The following is a 23,163-nucleotide window of genomic DNA, read 5'->3' as shown; positions in this document are numbered from 1 at the left end:
GAATGGGCTCAATCATTTAACCTCTCCGGCCCTCAGAACACCCTCCAGATGCAACCAGAGCACAGCTCTGGTTGTGTTCAGTTGTGGGCCTGAGGCTTTCAGGGTAAAAGAGGCTTGCCACAGGCTGTATCTGGCCCCCGGGCCGGGGTTTGAGATCCCTGGTTTATAACCTAAACCTATTATTTGAGCTTCCATATGTGCAAAAGGCTTAAAGCTGTATGGTTTCATTTTTCATCTTCTCAGGTAGCTTCTTGTTGCCTTCTATCTCCATGGTGTAGTAGCCACTGGAGCCATAACTATGGTTTGTCTTCAGGAATGACCCCAACTCATATTAACACAAAATCCCTGCTTTGTAAGTCCATTTTAGGCTATGGTTTCTGATACTGGTTTGTTAGCCAACTTTAAACCATGGTTGGTCAATTCAAACATAATACCAAAGCTTACTTAAATTTCCTTAGCCGTGGTTTAGTCATGGTGTCCAAACAAGACCAGAGTCTTCAAATGAATATGCTTGAGGCTGAAATTCGGTTTAGGATCTTTTTAGCCTTGCTTTTTATTGGTACACTACTTCTTGATATTTAGCAGATTAAGGGCGCAAACCTAACTGCGCCTTATGCCGGCCCAGGTCCCTTGGGCTGGCATAGGAGGGTTGCAAAACGTGCTGTTAAGGACGTTTGCGCCTTCGTGGGAGGAAGCCACGTTGGCCGGCAGAAGCTTCTGCGGTGGCTTCCTCGCCACCACTTGTGTCAGCGCGTCCATGCCGACACAAGCAGCAACGGTAGGCGTGGGGGGTGGGGAGGAGGCAGGAGGGGGCGTTTCTGGGTGGGGGGAGGGCAGGCGATGGGTGGCCCCGGGGGTGGGCGGGGAGCTGGGGGCGGGGCTTGAACCTGGCAGTTATGCTGGATCCCAACCCCCGTCCCCACGGAAAACAGAGCGGCTTGAAGCAGCTCCACTCTCCTCGGACTTGTACTACCTCCAGAGGTGGCGCAGGTCTGAGGAGTCTCATTGGGGTGAGCTGCCCTACCCCTGGCTGAGTCGCTGCAGCCAACAAACCTGCGTTGGATGCAGCGCAAGCCTCCTGGCTTGCCTGCTCCAGCGCAGGTTTGGTTTGCACCCTAAGAATAATGCCTGAAGTGATCTTCATTATTGAAAAGGGAACTGCTTGGTAATAATGCAGACAATGCATCATTATCTTTTTCCCCTCCCCTTGAGTAACTTGCAACAAGGGATTTTTTGTTAAAGTGTACAGTGACATTTGCTCTCTCTCTCTCTCTTTTTTTTTCCCCTGCAGTCTCAGTCCTTTCCACAAAACAAAAATGGATTTAAAGTTGGAATGAAATTAGAGGGCCTGGATCCTGATCATCCATCTTTATTTTGTGTCCTTTCTGTTGCTGAGGTATTTGCCTGTGTTTGTAATATAATCAACAGTATTTGGAGATTCACAAGTTTTCTGCAATAGGGGCAATAAATAACAGGAAGGTAGTGGGGGAAATATAAGGCACGCCCCTGAATCAATAAGTTAAAGCCATGTCTCAAGACAGTACCACATTTCCATTTAATTGAAAAAAATCTTATGTCTACGGAACACTTGTTGAAAAACATTTGTATAGCTCTATTTTAATCAAACACGTCAATGATATAGGAAGATGAAAAACTGTTGCTGGGTGAGGCAACCATCTGGACAATCTTTAATTTGCTTTTTATAGAATTCTTTCTTGGATGTGTATCAAAGTTAATTTTTGTGATGAATCCTGTACAAGCAGTCAGGCGTTACATCTAGTTAAAGCAGAATTGGGTAACTGTGTCACTGCTGGAAAACTCTGTATAGGCAGGAATTCCTCTAAGAAAGTAAGTCAATTTTTTGAGTGCAGATTTCAAAATAAAAGGCTCCCAAGGGGGATAAAGAAGGAGAAAGCTGAATTGTTTCATGTTTGCAGGTGCAGGGGTACCGAATACGGTTACATTTCGATGGGTATCCTGAATGCTATGACTTCTGGGTCAATGCTGATTCCCTGGATATTCACCCTGTTGGCTGGTGTGAAAAAACAGGTCACAAGCTTCTCCCTCCTAAAGGTATGTGGATTCTCCTCCCCATACCAAAGATTATCAACATGGCTGAATACAGGCTGCCATTTTTAATGAAATGTAATTTTTCAGAGCATTTCAGATTATCTTCATCTTGAATTGTTCATCACTAAGATTAGACCTGATGGCTACTTCACACAGCAGAACAGATGTTCGTTTTAAAAAAAGTCACATATATTCATTTCTGTGTCAGGTGGCTAATTATCTTTCTTCCAGAGTGCAGTTATGCTACTTGGAGTAGTGTGAGGATGTTTTAGTGGGATCCATGACATGGGAGGAAAAAGGGATATATCATAGGATGGTATATGCCATTTATTTTGATGGGCACCCACTGTTACTATAATTTATGAAGCTTTTTCATAAAAAAACAAAACATTTACAAAAGAAAACTTTTTTTGCTAGAGTCATCCTCTCAGTTAACTTCCTGTTGACTCCTGTCTCCCTGGTGCAGCACCACTGGAGCCAAAGCTGTGGTCTGTCTTCAGACATCACAGCAACCTGTATTAGCGCAAAAACTCTGCTAATCTAAAAGTCTAATCCTAAACCCCTGGAAATGCCAAAGTAATTAGAATTTATTTCAGTATCTGTCATTCGGCAAATGTGTTCACTGTTCCTGTGTTCACCCTTCCTATGACTGTTTCCTGAAGCCTTCTGAAGTTTCAGATTAATAATTAAGAGCTGAAGTAATGTATTTAAAATACAGGAGAAAGGAAATGAAGTGTTAACTGAAGCCTGCAACCCCTGCCCATTTCATAAAGGCAGCTATCATGCAAGTTCATATTCTTCCCACATACTTTCTGTTTCTGAAAAACCAATCTGAATATAGCTGCTGCTGTATAAAACAATGCTTTTATCTATTTAATCTCTCTCCGTCTCTCTCTCTAGGTTACAAGGAAGGGGAATTTAATTGGGCTGCATATTTGAAGAATTGCAAAGCTCAAGCTGCCCCCAAAACTCTTTTCAAGGTCCTCAGCACAGTGAGTAGCATTGCTCATTTGTGATGTCCTTTTAAGTTTCATCCTGCTACATTGATCAAGCCCTTTTCAAAGCTTTAACAGGATATCATCGTGTCCTTTTCAAGTGCTTAGAAGTTAAACTCCCTAAAAAATGGGGAAATCAGATGTGAAGTGTTTCCATAGTAAACCTATTTAGTTTTTCACACTGTGTTTAGTATACAGAGTTTGTTTCTTAGGTTTATGTGTCCTCACACTCAGCAGCCAACCAGCTAAGCAAAGAAACACTTTTTGTTGTCACCACCAGCTCATGTGACATGGAATGGTTTGTGTCCTTCCTTTATAAAACATTTCTCTAGTGTCAAACATTCAGCTCTGCTTGGACCCTGGTTTGAAAATACGCATTGATAACGTGCACCTGCTTTTAGACCACTGGTGTCACTAGAACTGGTGTCACCCAGGGTAGAGCTCGACAACCCGTAAGTTTGTCAGTGATGTGATGACATCATCACTTCTGGTTTACTTAGCTTTTGCATTAGTTTGGCAACCTGAGCTTATAGGAAACTTATAGGAAAGCTCAGCAACAGTGGTTCCCTAACCTTTTAGTATTGGAACCCACCTTAAAAAAAGTTTCACTACTAGTCACTCAAGCCTCTGGCTGTAATGGTGATTGGGCAGCAGTGCCCTGCCAAGTAGCAGGTTGTTTAACCCTTGTTGCACGTAACCTAATCCACCTTGTCAGTTTCACAACCCACCAAAAATTGGGTCATGACCCCCAGTTTGGGAATATCTGTTCTACAGGAAAGCTCACTACCTCTATAGGAAGCTTCCACATTTTCATTAGGAAAGCTATTTTTCATTCATCTCTAGGGCAAAACTAAGAATTCATAGAAATCAATGGAGAGAGCTAGGGTTTATGAAGCTGTTGATCAGCAGCAACATGTCATTACATGCCAGTGAGAGGATTTCTGCTCTTTTTAACTCATGACTTGCTTCATGTGAAAACTGTATCCCCTATTACACGTTTGGGATGCTGAAGCTGAGAGGCTGCCTTATTAACAACAGTATTTATACTGTTATAACTTGTAACAGCCCTGCAATGTTAATATTGCAGGTTAGAGGTAGGACTGAGGCTGGTATGGATATTCTGCCCCAGATCCTTATCACATACCCCTCAGCTTGTTGCTGGGTGAAGCTACTTACCATGCAATCCTATGCATTAGTACTCGGAAATAAGCCCCAATGGGACTTACTTCAAAGTAGCCTTAAACTGTCCCTAAGACAGCCTCCCAGCTGATGTATTTTCCATTCAGGCTTTTTGAACATTAAAAACACATGTGCTTGTATGTTCACAGAAAGGACAGAAACGCCGGCCACTACTGTTTTTGAGGGGAATGTAAATGCAGGATTTATCCATTTATATTGGCAGCTCTCACTTCTCTCTGGGTGGACTCTTGAAACCAGCAACCACTCTAGCTATTTCTGTGACATCTTTGTCAGTGTGCAGGCATGCCTGGCCCAGGCCCTCCAGCTATGCCTCTGTGTTGATCCATTGCCAGCTAGGCAGGATCAGCAAAAATTCAAAATGGTGATGCCCTGCACTTTTGAACTGTGGTTGGAGGGACAACTGGAGGCACTGGGACTAGATGGGAATGTGTACAGCTGCTATTCATTCATTCATTCATTCCACCTTTATTGGCATAAACAATCCATCAAGAAATACAGCTGCTATGTGTGAGCCTGTTGGGGAGACTGAGAGCGACATAGAGTGGCTGGAAGGGGTACTGGTAGTGAGAGAACAGGTGGGAGAGAGAGCCTCTTGGGAACTGGCCACGAGCAACACCATATCCAACCCCTTTCTCTCCTTACATACTAGTGTCACCCCTCGCTAATGGCGTCACCTGGTGTAATATGCACCCACTGTATTGCCCTAGTGACACCTCTGCTTTAGACAGATTTCTGTTCACATGTTTCTGTTTCACACATTCACCTTTCCACAATGTATTCCATCATTTTTGAAGAAATGACTTTGGTTCACTTCTTGTTCCACCCTATCAAGTAGCATTGCTCATTCACTTGCATAGTATCTTACTCAGTCCGTAACCTTGTAATGGTTGTCAGGTTCCACTGATTTCAGTGAATAGCATCTGATCCACTGTGTATATGAGTGCAGGAGGTGCTTCCTGGGAGATCTACACGAGAGCAGCAGCTTTAGTCATTTGAAATGATCCTGAGAAGCTGTGGATGTATTTGTGGGTGTCCTGGGTCACGTTTTTCCACATGTCTTAGTTCACATGGCTGCTCAACATAGAAAAATTTTAGCCATTGGAACCAGGCCAGGATCTTGAGAGATCTATGACCTCTTGGATTATTTGTCCAGTATCATGCTGTAAGTGAGATTTGCTTTGCTGTCTGCCTTTAACCCATTTTTGCCCAGCCAACAGGTGTACACATTTGGTCCCTGTTGCGTATATCCAACGTTTGGCAGAAATGGCTTAACTGAGTTTTAGATCCAAATGGAAAATAGCAGCTGTGTCCTGCTGCCCTAACAGTGCAATCTTATATCTGTCTACTCAGAAGTAAGCCCTATTGAGTTTAATTGAACTTATTCTCAGGTGAGTGCATATAGGATTGCAACCTAACGGCCCAATCCTAATGTTAGTCCTGCACAGTGATCCTTCAGGGCTGGTGAACCCTTCACTGCATCCAGTGTGGGAATAGAGGCTGCTGAAGGTCTCCTCAGACATTCATCCCCTTATTCTGGGTAAAGCCTTGGCAGCCTCTTTGGGGCTACTTGGATCTGCTTGTGCAAAACGGGGCTGCACTTTCAGGCTCAGGAGGGAAGATAGAATGTGGCAATAGCCATGGGCACCTTCCCCACCCCTCTCCCACATTGTAATGTCTCTCCCTCACCTCTATTCAGCCCTCCTCATCAAAGATAGGATCTCAAAACACATAGACGAACAGGCCTTGCTGAGGGAGAGTCAGCATGGCTTCTGTAAGGGTAAGTCTTGCCTCACGAACCTTATAGAATTCTTTGAAAAGGTCAACAGGCATGTGGATGCGGGAGAACCCGTGGACATTATATATCTGGACTTTCAGAAGGCGTTTGACATGGTCCCTCACCAAAGGCTACTGAAAAAACTCCACAGTCAGGGAATTAGAGGACAGGTCCTCTCCTGGATTGAGAACTGGTTGGAGGCCAGGAAGCAGAGAGTGGGTGTCAATGGGCAATTTTCACAATGGAGAGAGGTGAAAAGTGGTGTGCCCCAAGGATCTGTCCTGGGACCGGTGCTTTTCAACCTCTTCATAAATGACCTGGAGACAGGGTTGAGCAGTGAAGTGGCTAAGTTTGCAGACGACACCAAACTTTTCTGAGTGGTAAAGACCAAAAGTGATTGTGAGGAGCTCCAGAAGGATCTCTCCAGACTGGCAGAATGGGCAGCAAAATGGCAGATGCGCTTCAATGTCAGTAAGTGTAAAGTCATGCACATTGGGGCAAAAAATCAAAACTTTAGATATAGGCTGATGGGTTCTGAGCTGTCTGTGACAGATCAGGAGAGAGATCTTGGGGTGGTGGTGGACAGGTCGATGAAAGTGTCGACCCAATGTGCGGCGGCAGTGAAGAAGGCCAATTCTATGCTTGGGATCATTAGGAAGGGTATTGAGAACAAAACGGCTAGTATTATAATGCCGTTGTACAAATCTATGGTAAGACCACACCTGGAGTATTGTGTCCAGTTCTGGTCGCCGCATCTCAAAAAAGACATAGTGGAAATGGAAAAGGTGCAAAAGAGAGCGACTAAGATGATTACGGGGCTGGGGCACCTTCCTTATGAGGAAAGGCTACAGCGTTTGGGCCTCTTCAGCCTAGAAAAGAGACGCTTGAGGGGGGACATGATTGAGACATACAAAATTATGCAGGGAATGGACAGAATGGATAGGGAGATGCTCTTTACACTCTCACATAATACCAGAACCAGGGGACATCCACTAAAATTGAGTGTTGGGCGGGTTAGGACAGACAAAAGAAAATATTTCTTTACTCAGCGTGTGGTCGGTCTGTGGAACTCCTTGCCACAGGATGTGGTGCTGGCGTCTAGTCTAGATGCCTTTAAAAGGGGATTGGACAAGTTTCTGGAGGAAAAATCCATTATGGGTTACAAGCCATGATGTGCATGTGCAACCTCCTGATTTTAGAAATGGGTTATGTCAGAATGCCAGATGCAAGGGAGGGCACCAGGATGAGGTCTCTTGTTATCTGGTGTGCTCCCTGGGGCATTTGGTGGGCCGCTGTGGGATACAGGAAGCTGGACTAGATGGGCCTATGGCCTGATCCAGTGGGGCTGTTCTTATGTTTTCCTCCTGCCCCTCCACTGCCCAGCAGAGAGCCTACCTCCTCCAGCGGGCACAGGCCCTTGAGTGGCAGCTGCAGGCTGGCACAGCTAGTGTTGCAGGCCTCCAGGCTGCTGCAGTGTGCCTTGCAGCATGTTTGCAATGGAACGTGTACCTGTTCTGATGGCATTTGGATTGAGCCATGAAAGTTGTTGCTGATAGGTTTCCCAGGATTCTGAACTTTTCATGTGAAAAGTTGTTTTTTTAAAAATATTATTTTGTTGGCTCAACCCACAAGGATATCAGTGGGAACCTAACTAATAATCTGGCTCATGATAATGGTTACCCCATTTCTCCTGTTCCTTAGCCAGTCACACCTTCTGGTTTTCGAGTGGGAATGAAATTGGAGGCAGTAGACAGAAAGAATCCTTCTTTGATGTGCGTAGCAACCATCGCAGACATGTTGGATAATCGGCTGCTAATTCATTTTGACAACTGGGATGAAAGTTATGATTATTGGTAAGGGAAAAAAACAAACAATTCCCCAAATTCGTGGTTGTCATTGGTGTTGCTAGAAAGTGCATAGTTCTTTTTTATAATTTTAGTTTTATATATTTTATTGCTTTTCTCAGCAGCTACAAGTTGTGTATGTTATTTTGTTATAACCTGAAAGCCAGCAATACTTGTAATTCCGTAAATGAACGTTGTCAACAATAAGGTATTCTGCCAAACTGATGGGGAAGGAAAATATCACTTGCTTCAGGATCCTCTATAGCCCTAGAAGTTCTTCCCCATGGAGTGGGCTGCCTCATAGTGAAAGAACCAATGGTTTAACCTTTCTTTCTGATTTCAAACCCCCCCCCCCGCTCATTTAGCCCTACTCTTTTTTGCCCAATTGGGGGGAAAACAGCGGTGAAGGAGAAAACCACAGGTGTAGGAAGAGTTTGGTTTGCTTTCCTCCCACCAGGGAATGAATGCTCTGCTACAGATGCTCCCTGTTCTCCTGCACTTGTTTTACATCAGCATGTTTGGGGACATGCAGTTGCCAAGGTAACATGTAATTCTGCTGTAAGGTTTGGAAGTTTAGGGAACAGTTGGCAGGTGAGAAGGTTAGATAGGAATTTGTGCGATGCAGTTAGTTTATGCTTGCCGAGGGCTATCAATTCCCTCTCTAATATCTGAGCCTTCATCCTTATGGCGTACGCATTTCAAGTCTTACACAACCTTGAGGGCAAGAAGCATGTTTGGAGAGAGAAAGAAGGAGCTGAGAATCTCAGCATGCCAAACTAAGCAGTATATGTGAAATTCCAAATTTGTTTGGAACTCCTGCATGCAGATTATAAAGACTCGGAATCATAGAATTTCAGATAAATTTATGGGTACTGTGAATTTGGCCAATGAAAAGCAAACAGCCTTCAGGTTTCAGGGGTTTGGAATGATTTAATTTCAAAATGGGAGAAAGCAAAATTATTTCATTATTCTGTTATTTAAAATTACATCCTTATTTACTTCCAAATAGAATTCAAGGCAGATTCCAGTGAAGATGCTAACTTCTTCTCAGAATCCATGTGTTTTGTTATGGTTATTTAGCTGTGAGTTCAATTGATAGAAATTCTCCTTATGAAAGCATGCCAGACTTGGTGTATGATGACTTAGGGCACAATCCCTAAACTCCGTTGGCTGGTGCAAGTCCCTTGTGCCAGCCCAGGAGTGTCGCAAATGTACCTTATGCCTCCAAGAGAGTTGACTGGGCTGGTGCCTGTGGAGACCACAACCCGCATCCACACCACCCAAACCTGGTGAGTTTGCACCAGTCAAGAGCAACCAGCGTGGGGAGGGCAGAACGGGAGTGTTTTGGGGCAGGGGAGAGCGAACCAGTGGGCAGACTGGGTCTGGGAAGAGGGTGGACCAACCTCCAGCACTTAGGTTGAATCCTGTCCTCCCTCCTGAGCAGCCTAGCATTACACCAGGCTGCTTGAATATGCACCAGCAGTTTCACTGGTGTAGATCCAAGTAGCCCCATTGAGATGGTTGGGGCATTACTTGGTGTAAGGGACATAAGTCTCCTTACTCCAACTTGTGCTCCTTTCACCTCCTAACCTGTACCAGTTGGCCTACCTATTCCAGGGAGGGTTAGGATTGAGCTGATAGATGATCTTCTGACTCCACAATTTTTTTAATCCATTGGAAGCAAAGGAGATAAAAATGTGCCCCTAATTCCCAAACCTTCCGAAGGAATGGAATGGATTGAATTTCTGATTCGTAACTCAGACAGTTAGTTAATAAATATCTCAGTTCTAAATTTTGTGTTTGAAAATATAGTTTTGCATATTTCATAGTCCTGTATCCTCTACAGGTCCAGAAAAGAAACTTCAGTCAGATTTTGTTCAACTTCATTCCTTCATATACTGCATGTGACTGGAGCTGGTACTCTCTGTTTTGCTGCAGGTGTGATGCTAGTAGCCCATATATTCGACCTGTTGGTTATTGCCAAGAAACTGGAACTCCTCTGACAACACCAGCTGGTAAGTTGAAAGTGCATCTCTTCCTGTCACAGTGAAATATTTGCAAAGTGTGAACTGCTGCAGGATTCTGAACTTGCATGTTAAAAAGCCTGACTTTGATGGGACTCTTTCTGGGAAGGAGAAAAGAGAGCCCAAGTGGAGCAGTGAAGCAACATGTTGTGCAAAGGAACTGGAATGTTTTCCTGTACCAGGCAGGCTGTGAGTATGTTTGGGAAACTGATGCAGAGTAGCAGTTGCAGCAACAGCAAGGTGCAAAAGACAGGTAAGAGAACCAGCCAGACTAGGGTACTACAGGACCAGGGAGAGATCTGGAACAGGAAGCTAATCTGATGAAGTCTAAAAAGTACAGTCGAATCCTGATATCCTCACTTATTTTAACTATTTTATAAATGCATGTGCTTCCCTTCAAGATGAATATTCCCAGGGTAGCTCGCAATATAAAAATAACAGTGCAATGATAGTATAAGGATGAAACAACAGATAAAACCCAGCAGACATAATACGGCCTCCTTGCTGGTTTAAAAGGGAACATAAAAAGGCCCAACAGTCCTTTAAAAGGCATAACAAGCACCAAAAAGGCATCCAAGTAGGCAGCTAGTGTGCTTTTGGGGGGGGGGGGAGTTCAATAATTGTGGTGCCCAGTAGAGCCCGTTGTCTGCCAGAGTTCTTCCCCTTGAGTGAGCAGCCAGGAGTTAAAGGGGTGGTGCAATAGCTTGGAACCTTGCAGTGTAGCACCACTGAATGACCTTAAATTCCACATTCTTGTCTCCAGTGGTAAGCCTTTAAGAGGGTAAATATTCTCAGATGGTTGGAGGGTTGACTTAAAAGTCTGTACTGCTGTTTCCTGTCGGACTAGGCATGGGGAGAGCTGAGTTCAGGCACTGAGTGGCCTTGGGCTAGTCACTGTCGCTCAACTTGGCCTACCTGATAGGGTTGTTGTGAGGATAAAAGGAGCAGAAAGAAATAAGAAAGTGCAACAAGAAAGTGTTCTGGCTTCTCCATATCAAAATGTGTGAGTCAGTTTGAAAAGACAATGCCAAAGAATGGTTTGACATTAATGGTTTGGCCAAGCCTTTTCACTCTCTCTCTTCCCCTTACATCCTTCTATGCTTTTTCTTTTGCTGGCAAACTATAGTTTGCCTTTGCCCACTAATCTAGAACTGCAAAGCTTGGTCATGATTTGAAATTCTGTTTTGAATTGTCTGCTTGTTTAGGTGGAAAGGCAAGCTGTGGTTTGCCATGTAAGGGAGGAAATCTCTTGTGGAAGGAGATGTAGAAGAATGAGATACAAGTCCAAGTCTCTTTCATGTAAAGCGAAACCATGGTTTGACAATACATGTGTACCAAGTGTACACATGTAACCCATACAATGGAAGCTTGCACTAACTTTGTATACCCTTTGGTATAATTTCTAATGAGTTAATTTAAGCTAGCTTGAGTGCTAAAGCTCCTCGCATAATTGTGCATTATTTGGCTAGTTTCTACTTACTGTGGCTTGCAGTTCTCCTTGGACTGAGGATACTACTAAATCTCTTTGCAGAATACAAGGATTTCAAAAGCTTCTCGTGGGAGAAATATTTGGAAGAAACTGGTTCTCAGGCAGCCCCAGCAAGAGCATTTAAACTGGTTGGTCAAGATTTCTTCCCAGCTTTGTATAAGTGAACCACAGCATCATAAGCTATAATTTCTATGCAATGTTTAGTTGTTTTAGCATTACAAGACTGCACTGCGTTGAACCTTGGGTGCACATTCTTCTTTCTCTCCTCCTCCACACACAATTCAAAGCTTCCATTCATGTTTATAACAAAACATAGTTTTCCTTTTTGTCCAAATATGTGAAACCATGGTTTGTGCATATCATAGTTAACCAGGTTCTGATCCTGGCTTCGTATCCTGATTTGTTAACAAACCATGGTTTGTACAGATCACGGTTTCCATATGGAGATGAAAAGGAAATCTAGTTTGTTTCAAACTGGGAACAGAAACTTTTGATTGTGTGCAAGGGAGAAGAGGAGATGGGATCATACAAGCCCAAGGCTTGCCACAGCACATTCTTGTAACACTAACTAAACCATAGTTTAGTGTTACATCTGAATTGAGCTGTAGTTCTGACTAAACAGTAATCTTAACATTGTCTCCTTGAAATTGGGTTGCTTAAAGAATGATAAAGAGGTGGACTTATGTTAGCAATGGTGACTTCAGAACCTAGACATGGTGGTGCAGATTAATTAGTCTAGTTTAAAAGGGTGTAATACTGGGAATACACTTCAGGTGGTATATGGCTCATTCAGGGAGTTGTGCTGATATGTCTCCATCTGAAATACTTTCTTTTGTAGCGCCCACCCCATGGATTCCAGGCTAACATGAAATTAGAGGCTGTAGACAAGAGAAATCCCAGGCTAATTCGGGTGGCAACTATAATGGAAAAGGATGACCATCGCATCAAGGTATGTGCTCCATTCTAATAAGCCACAGTTCTGCTCTAAGAATATATCTGACTGGAGGGAAGAAAATCACATCTGATCTCTTAAATGTAATGCATTCCATTTAAGCGATGTAGGAAGCCAGCATGTTCTACTGTAATAAGATGGCTTGATCTTAGATCCCTGTATGAATTGCAGTGCTCCTTCTCGGTAACGCTGGATGCTATTGTAATGTAGCTCATTGTGAAATGACATTTGCCGAATTGATTTTTATTCCCCCAGAGCAATTTCTCTGAATGAATCTTAATGTAAATTTGCCATGTTTGAGCTGTCATACCCTAAAGGTGACTTGCAAAGGTAACCTGAGATTCTTATGCTGAATGGCTCTACTCACCATCTTGTAATGGGCATATAAACACATTTCCTTTGCATTCAACTTATTGTACAAAATGGAAGTTTGTCAGCTTCAGAGATTGAAAGTCTGCCTCCGTTCACAGAATACGTGGGCCAGCACTGAGTTATTTAGAATTCAAGAATCTGTTTACTGGGACAAAGCGATGTCCACATAGACCACTGTTCTTTCTCAGTTGGTGCCTTATTCATTAAGGAAGTACACAAGAGACCAGGAAATGAATAGAACCGTGTTCTCAGTTCCTAGCTTCTTACACAGTTTACGGCACTTACCCAAGACCTCTCAGCACCTGAAACAGTGTGCCCCCACTAACCTAGCAATGCTCCAGGCACCACCTCCACCATTTCTCCTCTTCCTGTTCTCTGGTTTTGAAAAAGGATTGGAGAAAAGGGCAGAAGAGCAGGTGTGGAGGAGAGGAGAGTGGTGGACTAGAGGTCAGACATGTTTTTGCTCACCACTCTCACCAAATATTGTGTGGAACTTGGTTTGTATGTCCATGTGTGTTCCTATCTTTGAATTTATCAGCAAGGTGTGTTTCTAGTTTTAATATTCACAGTTGTGTAGTTTGAATTATTGTGTAAAATACCATAGTTTACTGGGACTCGATTAGCTACTGTCAGCCCATGTTGAAGCAATATGGCCTTTCCAGGTATTTACTCTTCCAGTTGTTTTGATCATAGGACAGACAGTGAAAGATGTCCTTTCTTGTCACATATTCCTTAACTCAATGATCTTTGACTTTTTTAGTTCCACAACCCCATATGTAAAGTATGAGACTGGGAGCACCACCATTGATACTGCCCCCCTCCTAGGACCCTCTCTGCCCACCTCACCCCCCTCACCAACTGCTGGCCACTCACATAATGCCCTTCCAGCATTGTTCACTGTAACAAGATATTCTTATGAGAGAACAGAGAAATGTACTATGAAGCCTGGCACTAGTAGCTGGCAACCTTCAGTCTCGAAAGACTATGGTATCACGCTCTGAATGGTGGTTCTGGAACAGCGTCTAGTGTGGCTGAAAAGGCCGATTCGGGAGTGACAATCCCTTCCACACTAGGAGCAAGTGCAGTCTGTCCCTGGTCTGTCTCCCTGGCTATGGGCCTTCCTTCTTTGCCTCTTTGCCTCAGTCTGTTGGCAAAGTGTCTCTTCAGACTGGGAAAGGCCATGCTGCACAGCCTGCCTCCAAGCAGGCCACTCAGAGGCCAAGGTTTCCCACCTGTAGAGGTCTACTCCTAAGACCTTCAGATCCCTGGCACTAGTGAAAGCTATTTTAGCACAATTGTTAAGAACTTGAGCAGGATTGGGTCATAATCTCCTGGTACTTGAAGGGGTGCATCAGATGCCTGCCCCTTTACCTGGTAGTGCTGTAGTCCAGGGGTCTCCAATTTTTTGGCACTAAGGCCGCATCTTATATCTGACACGGTGTCAAGGGTCAGAAAATAAATAATTAATACATATATGGAGAACTGATGTGCTGAGAGTTTGAATACAGTAAGTGGAAGGAGGAAGGGCACACAGGGCAAAATTGGCTTGCACAGGAAGAGGAGGGAATGGATTTTGAAAAAGCATCAAGTAACCTATGACACAAATTAAAAAAAACTTTTGGTTTCATTTTCTACTCCCTATATATTTAATGTAGACATTTAATTTATATTTTTATTTATATTCCAGGTCTCCCAGCATCATATGTATCTATTCAGCCACTAGAGGTGCTGCGTGTAATGCAACGTAATGGAAGAATTTCTTTCCATTAGATTGCATTACATTCAGCACCTCTACTGGCTGAATGAGGAATATACCCAGTATATTCCTCATTCAGCCAGTAGAGGTGCTGAATGTAATGAAATCTAATGGAAAGAAACTCTTCCATTAGTTTGCATTACATTTAACACTTCTAGGGGCTGAATGCAGTATATACCCGGAAGAATGTCTTTCGGGCTATTTTTAGCCCTGAAAAGCTGGGGAACCTGCAGGCCAGATCAAAAACTTTGGAGGGCCAGATGTGGTCTGCGGGCCAGGGATTGGAGACACCTCTGCTGTAGTCCAGTGGTTTTAAACCTTTTCATTCCCATGAGTTGCTGTGACCTCACAACTGAGGCTTTGTTGACCCCATTGGGGTCCTGACCCCAAAATTGAAGGACGCTGTCTTATCAAAAAGACTTGGATTGTTCAAGGTGCAAAAAACTTTACCACAGTTTAGTTACCACAGCACATTGTGTTGTGTAATTTTAAAAAAGTAGTTCACTTTGTGTATATTTTATGACTGCCAATTTAAGGAGAGACCTGATGTGCCTTATTGAAAGTCAGCATTTGGCAGTGGGCTCTGATTTAATCCTGTCATCTTAAGTCTTGTTCTTAAAACAGCTGTTACTGTTGTCATGCATTTGATCCTTCAGGGGCTCTGAAAGGATGAAAGTGGAAGCAGTGTACTAACTAGATGATTTTTCCAAGGTGCTTCAGTGTCCCTTGTATAACACACAACTACATTATTTTGTCTTCCCTATGTAAGATGATGTAGGAGTGTTATTGAAATACTTACAGTAGTCATTCCCATATCCTACTTTCTTAATCTTTCAACTCTCCAGTCACAAATAGTGGGGAGATCCGTGTGAGATTTGTTCATGTATTTATTTTATATTATCATATTTCTCTGTTGCTGTTCAGCATAAAAGTTCCTAATGCCTAGAGGGCCGCAAGTGGCCCTAGGGCCAGGGTTTGGGCACCTCTGCTATAGAGCCACTGCTCCTAGAAGAAAATCACATCAGCGCCTGGTGCAGAGTCTCATTGCCCTTAGAATCCAGAGGGACCTATGAGGAAGTTTTTTTTTTTTCCTGAGACAGGGCCCAAGCAATGTTAATCAAAACCAGACAAAAATATCTGTTCCGATGGCAACAGTAGACAATTTTTCAAACTGACCACAAGGAGGTCTTTGATTCAGGTATTGACTGAGGTGTAGCCTGGTGCCTCAGCAACAGTGTCAAGTCACACAGTAAAGCTGGGGCTGAGGGCATTTTCTTGCCTAATGTTTCTTTCCCAGGAAATTCCCACAAGGAAACATTCAGTCAAAATACTCATTTTCTTGGATTTTCTTGAAAAGTTCCCTGAATTTAAAAAAAGCCAGTGAGTTCTGAACAAGCACTTTCCCTAAAAATCTACATGGTTTTCTGCTGGGATATTTCTATACTCAAGCTCATGGAGGAAAGTATGAGCATGGAGACAAATTATGTGCTTCCACGGGCATTAATGCACATGTAAATTGTTCTAGAGGCTAAGACAAATTTTATCATCTCTTTTAATTCTTTTTTCCCCCCATGTTCTCCGCCTCCTTAGATCCACTTTGACGGCTGGGACCATGCCTTTGACTTCTGGGTTGATACTGATAGTCCAGACATTCACCCTATAGGCTGGTGTGCAAAAACCGGACATACGTTACAGCTCCCATTAGGTAGGAGGAGAAATTAAATGGAACCTTTTTATTTTCTCACCCCTTTGTTTGACTGTTTAAAAATAGCACTTCTGAATTAAACCTGTCTCTAAACTTGTTTTGTTTCTGTAGGGACTGTGGACCTATCGGGCACAGTTGGGCAGAGCTGTCCTACTCCTGGTTGTCAGGGAATGGGTCATGTCAAGGGACCCAAATATGGAACACATTACACGTAGGTGTACCCCCAAATTATGGGATAATGCCCATCAGGTGGTGTGACCATTGCCTGTCAGTTGCCTTGCAGTTGTTCAAATAATGCACTTTCCTTGCCCTGTGAATCTGTGGCTCTTAGCTCTGAAATGCTGTGGTTGGAGCTCCCTCTTGCGTTTTGTTTGTATGGTTTCACTGACAAACCTCTTACTGGTACCACAGACAAGTAGCATCAGGATCTGGCTATGTTTTACAACTACCCAAATAAGACATGGCTGACTCTGTTTAGATTCTCTTCTTCCCACAACAAGAGCAGAAAGCTGGAGTGGCAGGAAGAGATCATTTTCCCCTACTCTATTAGGAAGGAGAAAGAACCCCAGCAAGCCACAGTAGTGGACTAAAGCCCATGAAAACCTATGTTGAAATAAAGTGGTTAGCCTTTGAGGGGCTACAAGACTCTTGGTTGTTTTTTCAACTCCTAATCCTGTAGCTACTTTTGCATTTTGTTTATTCAGAAATGTGGCTGCTTATTAATTCAACCTTGAGCTTGCTGTCCTTGTTTGGCACAAACCATGACTCTGGGGTTCTCAGTAACAAGTCCAGCCCTGCCATGTGTGGTAGTGTGCTTGCGGAGGTGACAAAAGGTCTCTAAGTGAAGTCTGCTGGCATCTTATGTAAGTGCTTTGGTCCCGGGGGGGGGGGGGAGAGAAAGGCCAACAGCAGAATTATACCTTTGTTAGGCCCTACTGAAACATCACAAGCTTTCATGAGCAAGTTTTCAAGTTCTCCAGAAATCTTCAAGCTGGATTGTAAGCAAAACCATGATCAAAGCAGAGAACGGGGCAAATTTGGGCACGTTGAAAAAGCTCCCCAAGGTCTGCAGTTCTTAAGAGTTGTAAGATGCCTTGCAAAAAGTTTTATGCAGTGCTGGCTTTGCAGCGTATCAAATATGCCACTTATGCATATGATGTGATCTTGTTCAAAAATACTATTTTGGGGAAAGGAATTAATTGTATTAATGTTATATTGTAGCAATCACTGTTTGTTGATACTTAGTTCCTTTTTAATTGTCTGCTTCAGGGGAGTCAAACATAAAGCCCTCAGGCTGAACACAGCACCCAGAAGCAATCTATCCAGCCCCCAGTTATAAAATTGGGCTCTCCCAGCTTGATAATTGGGCTCTCTCATATTTTGAAAATATGATTTGCACATTTTCTGTCAGGGTTGTCCACCATCATTGCCTGTTTGGCTTACCATTCTGGAGAACTCAAAAGTTTGCTCACACCTTTGACTTTGGACTTTCCTAACACTCTCACAGCTATGGTGAAAGGGCTACTCCCCTCCCCCAAATAGGAAGATGCTTTTGGATGTTAAGAGGGTGGCACAAATGTATGTGTTCTCACGGGAGAAGGCTAAACACCATTTCACAACTGCATTTCAGCGCCTGTGCCAGCTCGTCTCCCCACTTTTTCTTTTTGCTTCTTTGTGAAGGTACCCAGTTTCTCACGTTGTGTCACTCTTCTCTTGACCCTCCCATGCTCCCTGCCTCCGGCTAGCCTTTTTCTTAAGGAAAAAAATATTAAGTGCTCGTTCACTCAATTCTTTGAAAGATTCTGCCTTCATATATGTTGCCCCCAGTTCATGCAATCTTTCAGTATTATCAAAGAGCAGAATTGTTTTGGCAGCTGACTTCCTTCATTCTCTGCAAGGAAACTTCCTCTCTTGCCAGTTGCCTGTGGCTACTGAACATTGTTAGTTTGCTTCCCCAGGGCCTTTAGGCTACATGTCTGCCTTTTGTTTGTTACTCTTTCTGTGTTAAATGGAATTTCTTAGTTCCTGTAGATAGTCCTTTGAGGGGAAAGGTGAAGCAGCTTGCATAGTGAATATTTCTTTTGTGGAAGCATTTTTCTGCTTTTGACCCAGGTTAGTCGGCTGCCCATATTCAGAAATCAATCGCAACAGAGAGAGTTCTTTACAGGATCGCCTTGGTGGAGAGAAACCATCCCCCAGCACTAGTGTTCAGAAACCCAAGAAGCCAGATATTTCTGCACCACTTATAGACGCGCAGGAGGATTCCCCACAGTCCAGGTGAAGTTTAAATTAAGTTTTAATATCCCTGTGCAAATTTGGGCTCTTAAATTTAAATTCATTGTTAGTGACTTTTCAGTGCAGCAGTGCACTTTTCAGGGGTGGTCATAGCTCCCTGATGGTGCACTTTGCATGCAGAAGCTCCCAGGTTCCAGTCCCTTACAGCATCTTCAGATTGGGTTGGGAAAGACCCTTCTCTAGGACCCTTAGAAGTTGTTGCCAGTCAGTGTTGACAGTACAGGTGGGGCCTTGGTATCTATGGGGGATCCGTTCTTGAACCCCATGCTGATACAGATACTCCAATCTGTGATCTTCACCCCATTAACCCCTCTAAAGGGGACCGGAGCTCTGGGCATCAGAATAGCCCAGAGAGGCAGAAAAACACAGGAAGTGATGTTTTTCGCCTTCTAAGGCATTCTGAGACCTGAGGAAGTCTTCTAGGGGCTTCTCCGGGCCTTAGATTACCTTAAAAGGAGAAAAAATATTACTTCCGGTTTCCACTGGGAAACCAGAAGTGACTTTTTTTTTTGCCTCTCCCGGGCTATTCTGAAGCCAGGAGAGGCAGCTCCCCCTTTCTGATCATCGGAGAGGGTCCTTTTAATGGGTGTTGCTGCCTATGGAGGTGGGGGGGCAGTGGCAAGGAGTCGGGCCTTCTCTGTTGTGGCGACTACTTTATGGGATTCCCTCTCTCTCAGTTTAAGAACTGTTCCCTCCTTGGAGGTTTTCTGGTGGGGCCTAAAAACTTTTCTTTTTACACTGGCTTACAGAGGCACGGTCCACCCTCTCTGGGCTTCAGAAAGCCCTCCGGAGGAGACCGGAGCATAGCATGTGGTGAGTTCAGTGCCTGAAGAAAGAATCAGGTTTTACCTCCCCTCTTGGCTATGTCCAGATTACAGCCCATTTACTTTGCCCAACAGAACTCAGGGTCCAATCTTAACCAACTTTCCAGTGCTGATGCAGCCTCAGTACAGGCCTCTGTGACTGCTCCCCCACTACAGGATGTGTCTCATTCCCAGTTGGCATGGCTGCATCAACGCTGGAAAGTTGGCTAGGTTTGGGCCCTCAATGGGAGCTGTAGAAAACCAAGCCATCCCTGATGTCAAAATCTGACCTCATCATTTGCACGGCCATGCCTGGAATTTTGTTTCCTGTCGGTATGGCCATGTCATTATGGAATTTTGAGAACTGGCTTTACAGACAAGATACTGTTTTCTCATCAGAAAGTCTTCCATGCAAGATGGGGAGAGGTCAGGGCGAAGCAGTGTCTACAGTCTGTCGGAGCAGTCTGAGACCAGTCAAGAGAAGGACTGGGCAGATGGCGAATCCTCTGCTGTTACCAAAATCAAACCAAAGCGGTAAGGAAAATGGTTCAGTTTATCAAACCCACCAGTAATAAGGTTCCTCAGCTGGAGCATCTACATTTGAAGGGAGGAAGGAAAAGTTGGAAAAAGGTGTTGATTGAAGATACGGGGAGGTTTTCAATTTCTTTTCTTGCTTCTCAGAAAAGTTACTAAAACTAAGGAGTTGATCTGCACGTGAAAACCATTTTTTTTCTCTGTTGAGCCCAACCTGGACACCCTAAAACCAAGCAATCAGTAATCATATGCTCATGGGGTTCTTTTGGGATCATGAGAAAAGGTTTCCTTTTGCATCCCAGCCTCAAGAGAAAAAGAGAGACTCGGGAGATAGGGTTTGGAGCATTTTCCCCATAAGGAAAGGCTACAAGGGTTTCGGAGTTTTTAATACAGAAAAGGATAACTGAGGAGGGGATATGGGCCAAGTTTTATAAAAGGAATTGTTTTGTGGGGCAGGGGGATAGAGAGAATGCTTTTCTCTTTCTCCCATATCTCCCAATAAAGTTGATCAGGAGGAGATTTGCTCCTGGATTCCCAGGTGGTGGCTGTGGCCAGGGGACCCTTTGCCCACCACCCTTCGTCTGATGCACTGATCATGCAGACCTGGCCATGGTGATGAGACTGTTTTAACATGTCCTTCGTTGGGCTGCTCTTGAAAATGGTTCAGAAACTGCAATTAGTGCAGAATTAGTGGTCCATGTGCTTGCTGGAAGATGGTGGTTTGACTCTGTTGAGCCAATACTCCAGCAGCTGCACTGGCTGCCCATTCATTTCTGGGCCCAATTCAAGGTGCTCGTTTTTACCTTTAAAGCACTATAGAGCTTGGGACCAGGATATTTGAGAACCCACCTTCTTGCACATAATCCATCACATCCTTTCTGATCATTGGAGAGGGCCATTTTATGAAGGTGGGAAGGGCAGCGGCAAGGAGTAGGGCCTTCTCTGTTGTGGCGCCTACTTTATGGAATTCCCTCTCAGTTTAAGAACTGCTCCCTCCTTGAAGGTTATCTGGTGGGGCCTAAAGACTTTTCTATTTACACTGGCTTTCTGAGTTTCAGGCTTTTAACATGGATAGTTAAGGTTTTGTGCTAATTGTTTTTATGGACTGTGTTTTTATTGTTTGCTGCTGGCTTTTAATGAGATTTTCAGGTTGAATATTGTTTTTAGGTAACTTTAATGTTTATATTTGTCTTGATTTAATGTTATATCATATTTAATGATTATATTTAATGTTAATATTTTATATTTGTACTGTATTTGTCTTTATTTTTGTATTGTATTGTAAGCCACTTTGAATGCCCACTGGGAGATAGTGGGGTATAAATGAGTAAATGCATGCATGATGTGATGGCCATTGGCTTTGAAGGAGAGGTCACTCAGTGACCATTATCTGTGATGTCTTTGTGTAATAACTATGTTGAGAGGCCAGATGTAACAAATGCCAGATATGGGACATTCAGGGTGGAGGGAATATTGGGGGAGAGTTGTTGCCGTCATGCCCTGCATGCAGGATTCCAGAGAACATGTGGCTGGTCAGTGTGGAAAGCAGGATGCTAGACCAGATGTATCATTGCTGTTTGAGAGGGAGGGCCCTTGTCTTATGCAGTTGTCTTATGTATACTTTACTGCCATTACATCCATATTTTGTCTTTTCAGGATTGGGTGCTCACATAGCTATATCAAATTCCAACTAGTGAAGCAGGAAACTGATGGCAGAGGTTAGTTGGCTTTGCATTTCTTAGCTATTTGTCTGTGATGAGAGTGTGATATTTGCTGAATGGGAATTTTCAGCAACAAGCTAAAACTGGTTACTTTGTGTGTGTTCACTGCAATTTAGATCTCCCCTCCACCCCCACAACCCTATCATTATAGTAAATGGTAAGTGCTCCTATAGAGATCAGATTACTTTTTGGAGATCCATTGGAAAGTAAACTATTTGCATTCAAGAGTAACAGAGACGTTTCCACTTAAATGCCAGAAAACCAACTATTTTCTTTGTAAGGATATTAGGTTGTGGGCTGTACTCTTATTAATGTGAAAAGCTTTCCGAGGAATTTTTGAATCCTGATTTAATCCTTCCAACTGAGAGCAAATCTTGCCACTATAGTATGTCACAGTTTATCCTCACAGCTTGCACCAAGCACTTAAGTCCAAGGTTCCAATCCATCACTACTTGGTAGGATTCATCTTTGTTCACACTAAGGGGTCTTCCCTTCTGCAGAAGAATCTTTAGAAAAGTCCTTCCATGGGAAGAAAGACATTGTGGGATGCCACTCTTTAGGATTTGTGTCTGGGTTAATGTTCCTTACTGAGATCACCTCTTGAACTTCTGTTTTGACACAACTCAAGTACATAATCACCCTACCAGCATATCCACACTGTGATGTCCCATCCATGACTCTGTCGAGTATTTATATTTTAGTGCAACTGAACTTAGGTTTGAGTCACTGACTCGTTAGTCTTGTTTTCCAACTCATGCCAAATTTGTATTGTAGTTGAGTGAACTTTTTTTATTATTCTATAACCATTTGAGTGGGTGCTCCTCTTTTCAGCAGGGGGAGAATAACTGGCCCCCCTCACCCCAGCAGTGTCTTTACTAGTGTCTGTCTGCTGCTGTTCTTTTGCATCTTTTTAGATTGTGAGTCCTTTTAGGACAGGGAACCATTAGTTATTTGATTTTTCTCTGTAAATCACTTTGTGAACTTTTAGTTGATATAAATACTGTTCATAATAATAATAATTTGTGAAGTCAAGGAAACAGCCCTCACACAGGATTTCACTGATGCTGTCTTAGAATCAGTAAACTCTAGTTCTTGCCACTAGGTGTCATCATAGACCTTACTGATAAATGTAACTTGAAAGTTCCCTGTGTTTGGGACCTTTTTTTCCCCTGTAAACATCACAGTGGGGGGCAAGGTTGGGGAGCAGCAACCATAATTAACCAATCTTGTTTACCAAATAAATTATGTTGTGCCATGTTAAGCAGTGGCATCAGTTCTCACCATTCATTCACAGATATTTACTTCACCATGACTCTGCAATAATCAAATGATCTTGGGGTGGGGGGAAAGAGCCGAAGGGGCAGAGACAGTAAGGTGTGTTCCCCTCCTTAATGCCTCAGTTTTTTAACAAATGGAGTCTGATACGAGCATCTGGAAAAGAAATGCCAGCCTCCCTGACCTTGGAGTCTTCTCTCCTGGGAGGTGGCCGGTGCCTGTCGTTATCTGGCACGCAGAACGCTCGTAGCGGGCTGGGAGCAGGCTGTAAGCTGGAAGGGTGCCATTAATTTCCAAGCGAAGATGCAGTTAGCCACCCTGCTCCATCCTGTCAACAGAATGCTGGCAACCCCT

At 43.6% G+C, this 23,163-nt stretch overlaps 1 protein-coding gene across 4 annotated transcripts in view; it reads left to right on the top strand.

Annotated features, from left to right (window-relative positions):
- The window catches only part of LOC136661365 (lethal(3)malignant brain tumor-like protein 4), a 74,275-nt gene that overhangs the window by 37,005 nt on the left and 14,107 nt on the right, over positions 1 to 23,163 (top strand). For 3 of the 4 annotated variants that reach the window (XM_066638560.1, XM_066638557.1, XM_066638559.1), the window contains 12 exons: positions 1,292 to 1,396; positions 1,938 to 2,073; positions 2,971 to 3,062; positions 7,741 to 7,892; positions 9,822 to 9,898; positions 11,439 to 11,524; positions 12,235 to 12,345; positions 16,067 to 16,181; positions 16,293 to 16,392; positions 18,294 to 18,458; positions 19,679 to 19,813; positions 21,470 to 21,531. In XM_066638560.1, coding sequence (XP_066494657.1) covers positions 1,292 to 1,396; positions 1,938 to 2,073; positions 2,971 to 3,062; positions 7,741 to 7,892; positions 9,822 to 9,898; positions 11,439 to 11,524; positions 12,235 to 12,345; positions 16,067 to 16,181; positions 16,293 to 16,392; positions 18,294 to 18,458; positions 19,679 to 19,813; positions 21,470 to 21,531 — 1,336 coding nt within the window. The remainder of the gene's footprint in view (positions 1 to 1,291; positions 1,397 to 1,937; positions 2,074 to 2,970; positions 3,063 to 7,740; positions 7,893 to 9,821; positions 9,899 to 11,438; positions 11,525 to 12,234; positions 12,346 to 16,066; positions 16,182 to 16,292; positions 16,393 to 18,293; positions 18,459 to 19,678; positions 19,814 to 21,469; positions 21,532 to 23,163) is intronic. The other variant, XM_066638558.1, reaches the window with a different exon arrangement.

Source organism: Tiliqua scincoides, chromosome 10, assembly GCF_035046505.1.
Source record: "Tiliqua scincoides isolate rTilSci1 chromosome 10, rTilSci1.hap2, whole genome shotgun sequence".
NCBI lineage: Eukaryota > Metazoa > Chordata > Lepidosauria > Squamata > Scincidae > Tiliqua > Tiliqua scincoides.
This window is presented reverse-complemented; position numbering and strand designations above follow the sequence as displayed.